This window comes from Etheostoma spectabile, chromosome 24 (assembly GCF_008692095.1).
Source record: "Etheostoma spectabile isolate EspeVRDwgs_2016 chromosome 24, UIUC_Espe_1.0, whole genome shotgun sequence".
In the NCBI taxonomy this organism is placed as follows: Eukaryota; Metazoa; Chordata; class Actinopteri; order Perciformes; family Percidae; genus Etheostoma; species Etheostoma spectabile.
In genome coordinates this window covers 12213352-12223369 of record NC_045756.1, presented here as the reverse complement: position 1 = coordinate 12223369, position 10018 = coordinate 12213352, and the positions used below count along the sequence as shown (strand labels likewise).

Sequence of the window (10018 nt, the reverse complement as noted above, 5' to 3'; positions counted from 1 at the left end):
CGTTCAGTTTATATCTGGAACAATCTCCCAGAAAACTGCAGGTCCGCCTCAACTCTCAGGTTTTTTAAATCAAGGCTGAAGACCTTTCTTTTTGATGCCACATTTCTTTAAATACTTATTCATGTCTTTTACTGCACTGTAATTTTTATTCCTGAATTTTATCTGTTTTTATTTTTAATTGTTTTTAACTGCTCTTTAATGTTTAATGTAAAGCACTTTGAATGGCCCTGTTAGGGAATTCTGACTTTAATCTCAGAAGTCTGACTTTAATCTCAGAATTCTGTCTATAATCTCAGAATTCTGACTTTATTCTCAGAATTCTGACTTTATTCTCAGAATTCTAACTTTTATCTCAGAAGTCTGACTTTAATCTCAGAATTCTGATTTCAATCTCAGAATTTTGATTTTATTCTCAGAATTCTAATAAATACATTTTCACCAGTGGCCCTAATCATTTTCCGTTCCCTGTTGCTAAAATGTGTGCTATACAAATAAGACAGATAGATACTTTATTTATCCTGAAGTGAAATTTAAGATAATAAAGCTGCCTTTCCTTGCTTTTTCCTTGCTGCACCACCCCAATTTACCTCCTTTTACAGATTTAGGGCTCATATATTTTGTCACCTAAGTTCAGGGTATGCTCTTGTGATAATTACTACAGTCACAAATGGTCACTGGCTAACAAGAAATGTTATTCTGAGTCCTGCTTGCACAATCGAGTTACAATCGAATTAGAATTAGAATTAAAATGAGAATTTCTGGGTGTGGATTGGCTGGTTTTCTTTCAAATGTGGCTCAGCGTAACTTCTTTCAGGAAGACCTAACTCTTAATCAATGCTCTCTACCTAAATCAAATCAGCTGTTAGGTGTTCTCCTTTCTGCTAAACCAATCAGAATCGTACACAAATTGCAAGGGCCAATCACAGAGTCACAACCCTGCTTTATGTAATCTGTTTCTCCCTCTGCTATCAGCTGTCGTTGCAGGCGAAGACTGCAACCCTCCGCCCCCCCTCCACCTCCAGTCATCTACTCCAGCTGACCGGTCCGGAGCCTCCTTTGGTCTGGTCTTTGGGCTCCTTCGTCACCACCACCGGTGTCTAGATTCAATCGGGGGGGGTCTGAAGGTTCTCTACCACTATATAGACATGCAAAATATTCGTATAGTCTAATCGCCAAAGACTTTGTACATTCTATTGAGCCGTACAATAAACCTTATTTGCACATCTGCAAACACGTCTCTCCTGATTGAAATATAATGTGCTAACACCCTTCTAGTGTCTACGCTAAATCTAAAGCCAGTTAGCTAAAATAAACTAATCCTAGTCTGTCAAAATGTTGAACTTTTTTCTCAGAATTCACTTTGCAAATCATAAAATACATTATGCCGTGTCAAAACTCTAACATGTCTCTAAAACCACCTAATTAGCACAACGTCTGCATATATTTTTGTGGCAGAGACAAGAGGAAACATCCATTCTACTGATACTTGCAGAAGAAACCGGCGTGTTTCCTTCCAAATCTAAGTACATGCTTGACTGAGATGCCTCACAGTCTCCACTCAGTCTCAAAAAGTTGACCCCGTAAAAGCTGAATTGGATAAGAATCCTCACATGACTGAAAATGTAGCCTACGTCAGTGTGGCAGATATGAGCGCTGATTAGCGCTATGATGCACGATCGTTGTTCCGGATAGACTTCACACGAGCGTGAAGTTGAAAGGGAGTCAGTGAGCTGTTGCACGGGCACGGCCAGAGTCTAGCAGGGCCTGTTCTGCAACTTTGGCGGGAGCACAGCTGGCCTGTTTCAGAGCTGAGCGCTGACCTCTTTCTGACCAGCGTATGCATGTGAGGCCAGTGTACGGTTTCACCCTTAATTAGCCTGCACTTTTATCCAAAGGAAATCCTCTGGGGAATCATTCGAACCGCGGATATGACAGGGGTGAGGAGTGTGGGCTAAATCAGAGCTTCTCCTGAGAAGATCACCACTGGCAGAACCAATATTTGAAAAAGAGAAGATCACTGATGAGCTATTAATCATTTCCTAAAAGATCCATCACCAACTTGACAATATAATCATGTCATGATTGTTCGGGGTGAGCAAAAAGGCAATTATGTATTTGCCGTCACGTGCAATAAGCACCTGTTGCTGTTCTTTTTTCAAGCATCTACAGAAGATTAAGCCTATGACTCTCATGCAATTTGGTTTCAATGGAAGAAAATAAAAAGTCTGCTTTGGGAGGTGAAAAACAAAACATGGAGGAGGTGGAGTGCAAACCAAAACAAGCAGGTTGATTTTTCCATTTGATAAGTGCAGAGTGGGAATTTTCCCTTATTTCCCAGTCCCGTGGCATGTGCATGTGCAAAGGTCAGGTTTTTCCAAAACGACAGTGTGTGTGTGTGTGTAGAAAGGTCAGATCTGGGTGAGATGCCTCTCACAGACTTTACACGTTTCAACTGCGCACTTTGGTTCATGCTTTTGCCATGTGTTGCATAAAAGTGGTGGGAAAGGGGTGGCTCAACACTGAAATCACTTCCAAGGGAAAGAAAATCTGAATTTTCTTTCACCAACCTCAAATTGGGGACACGGCCCCCAAAGAATTCACATGTTAATGCCACAATTCCATAATATACATTGATCTTTATGATTGCATATTGTAGTGATTGTAAATGTTGTGAATTTTGTAAAGGACGATTGGGCTTCTTGTGTGTGCCCACACAGTCTGTAATTAACTATTTATATTTTAAAACACGCCTATTCCTGACTGAATCAGAACTTTTGCAATAAGAATCATCAGACCTTGATACAGAAACCCCTGCACCCCTACTTCTAACGTCTAATTCTCTCTAGTGTTTTGCAAGCAGTTTGATTTTACTATTGTTCATAATGGATTAGCAACAGAAATGATAACAATTGGTAAATCTGATAAATCACAGACAAATTCATCCACATAAAATAATTAGTTTCATGTCGATAAAATACAAATTCATCAAAAATAAATATAAAATTTGTCCCCAAACGAGTCCACTGAACAGCAGTTCTCAAAGTATATATATATGTATATATGCTACTTTACACATACCACGGATTGGAGAAACTAAATTGAAACAATTCCATGCAACACAAGTGTTTTTGTTGTTAAAATAATCTACACATGTTGTGCATACTGTGTGTTAAGAAAATTCAGCCAACATCACCACTAATCTTTTGGATTTCATATTTAACTTGTAGCCTACCTTGGCCTCTTGTGCTGTGCGCAGATCTGCTCTACAGTCTTCTATTTGTTTATTTTTACGTTGAAAAACAAGAGGATAGTAACGATTGTGTGAATCGCGCCAATAATTCTGGAGCAGCCGTGCGCACATACACACAGTTTTACAACCGTGTCCGTCAAGGGAGAAAGTGATCTGGTTGAAATGCGCTCGAGAGCCCCGCCCATAGTTAGCATTGCAATGTGTTTGACGTTTGCGAACGTTCTTTGACGTTACCCGCCATTTCCACCAACTGCGGATCGGCTCCGCTGTGGGTCCCGTGATCTGCCGTCCTTCAACACCCACTCGCAGGGGCGTAGCACAAAATTCTGGGCCCTCTAGAAAGGTCTTTTCTATGGGCCCCTCCCCGCATCATTCTAGCATCTTTTTGGACTTCCTCACATGAAGGCCCTGGTACTCAGTCCCCTTCCCCCCCCCCAGTCCGATTCCCCTGCACACCAGGTCTGGATTTGTTGTGGAATCGGCTGCGGCCATGACTGACTGCTGAAGTCACCAAGAGGACCCACGAGATCTCACAAGTTCACGTATGATCGTGCGATGTAACAGGATGTAGTTTCTATAAACAGAACTGCAAAACAGCAAAACCCCTGACCTGTTGACTATAGGCCTGTCTCCGCCCATTATGACGTTTTCAAGGTGTAGTGCAAGGAAATATAATGCTAACCGGTTTTATTTTGTTTCTGTGTTTCGACTTCCTGTTCCGCACAATCTGTTGTGTGCTGAATTGCTGCGGAGCTCTCCGGCGTCCGGCAATCGCTGGAGCTAGGACGGAGCTAGGACGGGGCGGGGACGGGGCTGGGACGGAGCTAGGACGGGGCGGGAACGGGGCTGGGACGCAGCTGGGACGCAGCTGTTCTGCAGTCAGTGAAAACACACACATTGACTTTAATGGAAACCTTTTGACCTATTGCTCTGGAGTGGATCCACAGCCGCAGAAAACTATTCTGTTAATGGGATTTTGTTCAAATAAAGGTGTTGAATCAAATCACTTATCTGTCTGCTTTGAGAGGGAATGTAGCGTATATGCAGTAGGAACTAAGCCCCAACCGAGCCAAGAGAGCCATGATGCACTTGGTGAGAGTGTACCTCCCTGACAGCTCATAATATGCCCCGGCGAAGCAGGGAACAACAGTGCGTATGTAATTTGTCAAGGGGGAAGTGTGTCATGCATATTTGGGAGTTTGAATACTGTCTGCAGCCGTGAGAACCTCGCAGAGTTTGCATAATATTTCTTTATTGCCTGTGTCCGTGTCTTATGCCTCTGACTCTGGTCGGTCTCAGGCGTGGTGGGGCTCGGTCCTTAAACTTGGAATCAAACAGCGAGCACGCGGACTACTGCTTGGAGAGCTGCCTTGTTGACTCTGAATTTCCCCCAAGTGGCTCAATCAGAGTGGCTAGGCCTCTCACACACAGACACACACACACACACACAAACACACACACACACCTGTTATCAATTGGTTTTGCTTGTTTGATTTAAGAGTGTTTTATTTTTTGGTTGTGGTTGAAACTCAAATCAGTAAGTTACTCAAAATGGGGAATTAAATAGATAACTAGTAAAGATCTGAAAAAAGAACAAAATTAAAAATTTAGTAGGCATGCCCACAATAAAAGTTGGAAACCCCAAATATTTTAGATCATTTCCTGAGACTCTGCACATGTTCCACCCAGAAAAAAAAAAAATCGATAGTGTAAAAAGAGAAGTAGATAAACTGATGTGTAGCCTGTTTTATACGGTCTGTTTGTAGCATTGAGAGGCTTAAAGAAAACAGGCTCAAACTCATCAATAAATGTTTGTTTTTTTATCTAAATTTTGCCATTTGTGCACTGCCAAACATCACATTTTCTATGACTGATTGCTGTTATGGTGTGTTCCCAGCATTTCCATTACTTAATAAACACCTGCAAGAGCAGCTGCAGATGAGAAACATTTGTCTTTCACTTCAATTCACTTTAAAATGGAGCGGGTAAACCAGCAGTCACACGTTCCTTCGGTGCAAAATTGTTTTATGTGAGAAGAAGGTCTGGATTTTTGAAGAGTTTTGCTTATGGAATTGTGACCAAAATCGTTTATCGTATGCCACATTCTACATATTTGAAGGACTTTCACAGGACTGTTAACATGAGGACAGCATGCTGAGAGGCAGACACTCTTTAAATGAACTTCCCCAAGGTGTCACACATGAAACCTAACGAGGTGATTTCTGCACACCTGACAGGGAAGCTGAAAATAAGAAGGACTGGATAGGATTGGAAGGAAATCGCAGAAATGATGCAGCATACTTTTGGCAGAAAAATCCTGATTCAAGACTTTTATAAAAACCCATTTATCGAGTCACAAAAACCAAATAGCTTTAATGTAACTGATTTGTATTGCTTTAATGTTTTGTTTTTTTTTCTCCATAGGAACAGGTAAGCCATGACAATATAATGTAAATGATAAGCGCAAACAAAATCTGAGACCCTTTTGTACATTCATAGTTCACATTCATACAACAAGTCCCATCTGTACATCGGGGTCCCAGAAATCACTTCTTTTTCACTGAAACAAGGTAACTCTTGACTCAAAGCCAACAGGTAAAATGCCATTAATTTCTTTTTTTTAAATGTAGAGTACATTTATGTTTTGTTATTATTTTTCCTTCCAAATGACTACAAATGGCATCAAGCTCAATTTAAGTGCACTGTACCTCTTTGCTCTCAATCAAGCGCCACCGTAGGCTACATTCCTCCAGACGTTGTTGACACTGACCGTTAAAACTGCCAAAAATGTGATGATGCGACAATGCAACAAGTGTTTTTTTCTTCTTCTTTTTTTTTTTAAAACATATCAGGAAAAATAAGAAAAGAATAAATAAGAATAAATAAATCAGAGACTTTCAAGAGGGTCGGGAGAGACACCTTTGGCGGTCTGCCGAAGCCGAAGCTACGGAGCTTTAGCATCCCGGTGAGACGCGTCTGACGTCATTTACCTCCAGCAATGACACCCATGTGGAATTTTCTTTTGGTTTTGTGAATGTAAGTGCTTTGTTTACACACTTTACACAGCGGACCTTTTTTTCTCTCTTGAATAGGCGATGGAGGTGGACACATTTTTTTTTGCGTTGAGACACCAGCAAAAACAAATTCGTAATGAAAAAAAAAAAAAATTCCATGCTTTCGTCATCTGCAGCTGAATGTCTGGCTGTGTAAACCCGAGGGCCCCTGCGCTACTTACTGTTGCTGGCCAATGTAACACACATTTCTGTGTGTCCTGGCGGGTTGAACTTTCATAAAAGCTAAAGCTGAGCGAGGTGTGTGTAATGTGGAACACAAAAAAAATGGAAACGGACTAGCGGTTGAACGTAAAAAGCCACATACAGCCAGTCAGCATAGATGTAAATTGTTTGAATCTTTGGCAAAAAAAAATGATACTTGTAACTATGGGGTGCATACAGCTGTTTTCATATTGCATTTGAGGTTGGCTTCTGAACTTTTTATTCGTGCTTCCCTTTTTCTAAAAGATCTCAAGATCAGCTACAACGCATTTGCTTCTAGGAGCTCGTTTCAGCTGTTGAAACGCACTCAAAACGCTTCTGTCCATGCAAATCAGACGCTTCCATCCCATTCATGCCCTACCTCGTTCTGAGACAACGCAAAAAAAGAAAAGAAAAACATGACGAGGCGAAAAACAAAACATATACATGTACAAAGTAATGTACACCATATATTCAAACACATTTCAAAATCGTCAGACCTTGAAATCATTAGCCAAAATAAGTATATCTTTTTTTTTTTTTCCTCAACGCATTAGGTAATCTTCTTTATCTAGACTGTACAATATATGTATATATGAGTAATCATGAGGGACCAAAGCAACAAAAATAAATACTTTTTCGCTATGTCACCTTTCAAAGTAGTATATCTATGTACATTTATATCAATATCAATTTTCCTTAGCTTATTGTGAATGGTTGAGCATGTGTTCAACAAGCAGGCATTTGCGCACAGTGTGGAAACTCCTTTTTTTTTTTTTTTTTCCCCTTCTTCTTTTTCTTTGCCCTAAAAGGTATCTAAATTGAAATTTTAAAGACACTGTGGAAGGGAAAAAAAACAAAGACCGGACTGTCCTCGATACAGTGAAAGGTAAACCTGGCTCAAATGGACCAAAAATAAAAGAAAGAATAAGTAAAAATATAGCATCTCACCATCATGTGACTACTTCAACAAATGGGTTGTCTACTTCTTTTCAGGACTCATAGGAGAGTACAAAAATTGTTGTCTATTTCATGCAGTCTTTGACAATTCATTCAACCTCAGTGTCTACATGTTTTTAAAGTCATTTTTAGCACACAGCATAGAATGTTTTCAGTGATGTTGAATGTAGCTATGAGGGAGGAGGGTGCAATTCGGGACAACAACATGCATAAAGAACAGTGCATAGGTCCAGGTCATTGGGCCAGTCCCTGGTGATTTCCAGTGTGTTTCAGTGGCAGCGTCTATGAACAGATCCGCTACTGCAAGCAGTTGGTTGATGGGCAAGTCCATCGGGTCCAAGCCTGAACGAGTGGCGCCATCTCGTGGTCGCCATCCTCTCTCCGTCTGCCATGCTGTCAGGAGCTCGCTGATTCCAAGAAATCAAATGTGTTTGAGAGAGAGAGAGAGAGAGAGAGAGAGAGAGAGAGAGATCAGGCTCGGACCACGGGAGGCCGAGGTGATGCGAGTGTGCAACTGACACAAAGTGCAGTGACCTTTAGCGTGGCTTCTTTTTTGTTTTGTTTTGTTTTGTTTTTTCAAAGTCTGGTTTGCTATGCGCAGTTTAGATCAGTCGACGTTTCACTGCAGAGCCCTTTCCAACACACAACAGACCCAGAAATGACCGCTCTAAGGATTTCACAAGACTTTTTGTGGAAGGTAGAAGAACCAAGCTTAAAGATCAAGCTAACATGCATAAGGTCTTCAGACACTGTTTTGCTAAAAAGCCATCAAGGCCAACTTTTTTCCTGAAGACAAGTTCAAGAAGAAACCGTATTTCTTTTCTTTTTTTTTTTCTTTTTTTTTTTTGGAGCAACACTTCATCTTTTAAAAAGAGGAAATAATAATGGCTTAATAGCTACGTCATTCTTGCACTTGTATTGCAACTACCTTTGGTAAATCAATCAACAGAAAACGACAAACAGAAAACCCTGAAACGTACGAGTCCTTACGTGTTCCTCGACTAAACTCAGCATTGTTCCTTTAGTCTTTAGTTAGCATTTTCCTCCACGGGTTCCCCAGTTAGAACATGTTCTCCCTTCGATTGCCTTTATGTTTGCCACGTTCCCAGCTCCACACCACACATCCCCTAGCGCCACTCTGGATCCACGCCAAGTCCTTTTAAATAGAGACTCTTCCAAAAAAGACCGAGACAAACCAGCAAGGCAGAGAGAAAAAGAGAGAAACAAAAAAAAAACATAAAAAAAAACAACAGGAAACAGAACTAAGGACGTCATCGAGTCCTGGCGAAAAAAAGACACCATTGACGAAGGAAGATTTCAAAAATGGCCGCTGCCATTTGGACGTTAGGGGTTTCACCGCTTCATCATTTTGGAGGCGAAGCTGACGATGGCGGAGGCGGGCTGATCTGGGTCCAGCTCGGCGAACAGGTGGCTGACATTGTCTGTTGTGCTTCCTTGTTTCCTTGCCACGAATCCAAAAAGCCTGGGTTGGATTGAGACAAAGACATTGCAGTTAGTATTTGTCTGCTATTCTGGCACAACAATTACCTGAAAACGAATGATAATTATAGAAAGTATATAAACCTACTTCACGGACCCACCGCCTTCTTTGCCCCATCTATAGGAAGAAAATTATTTTTAATGAAACGAACAAAAAGTAGTTTTCAGTGATCGATATTGGGAGAAGAAAACAGGTGCTGAAGTTCCTTACTTTCTGTCCTGGGGATCGATGTCACAGTAGGTCACCGTGTTGATGGGATAGTGTCGTCTGAAGAAAAGTCTGCAGCAAGAGAAATGAAGAACACACACACACACACACAAGTTGGGTTTTTGTTCTTGGATGTCCTTTCACAACTCATCATCGAATCACTGTACGTAGAAGAACCTGCTCTACCGAAGACATCAGCACTGGTTGCAGTTTATTTTCTAAATGTATACATTTCAATTACCCTCGTTATGTAAAACAGCGCATGGTACTCTTTTCCTCTACCTACCACTTGAGACGTTCTACACAACTTGTTTTCTGTCCCTGCTGCATCTTTAACTACAGCTGAGAAAGCCTTTAGGTTTAAAGCCCCCCTCCGATTGGAATAATCCATAATCCTGTCCATAACTCTACACAACACCATGACAACACCCCTTCTAATAATATTACTAATATCCCGCTTGATTCTTGCTCTGCTTCAAACTAGATTATTACTAACTGATTATGATGTTTTCTCTATTGTACTTTACATTTATTTATCGTTGAGGACTCTCTCAAAAACGGGATGCTGCATCTCAAGGGGTTACTTCTAATAAATAGAATTTCAACAACAAGTTATCATAAGTGTTATTAGCGTTGTTCTGCATCTATTAAAGCCGCCATGTGTAAGATTTTCACAGGATTGAAGCATGTTTTCAGTTACTCTGATGGCATACAGTATTGTTGAGACAATCTGAGTGCACATTAGACTATATCTACAACGTTCCAGTCCCGGGATTGCTCCGGTGCCCACGGATGTCCTTCATTCGGCCAGATGTCCGTTACCTTCTGCTTTCTTTTTGCTGGCAT

The 10018-nt window shown here is 41.0% G+C and overlaps 1 protein-coding gene across 12 annotated transcripts in view; it reads right to left on the bottom strand.

The window, feature by feature from the left end:
• Positions 1-5867: 5867 nt before the first annotated feature.
• Positions 5868-10018, bottom strand: part of tns1a (tensin 1a) — a 92084-nt gene continuing 87933 nt past the window's right edge. For all 12 annotated transcript variants that reach the window (XM_032506819.1, XM_032506820.1, XM_032506812.1 and 9 more), the window contains 3 exons: positions 9176-9244; positions 9053-9082; positions 5868-8947 (listed from right to left, as the gene is read on the bottom strand). In XM_032506819.1, coding sequence (XP_032362710.1) covers positions 8818-8947; positions 9053-9082; positions 9176-9244 — 229 coding nt within the window. In that variant the 3' untranslated portion in view covers positions 5868-8817. The remainder of the gene's footprint in view (positions 8948-9052; positions 9083-9175; positions 9245-10018) is intronic.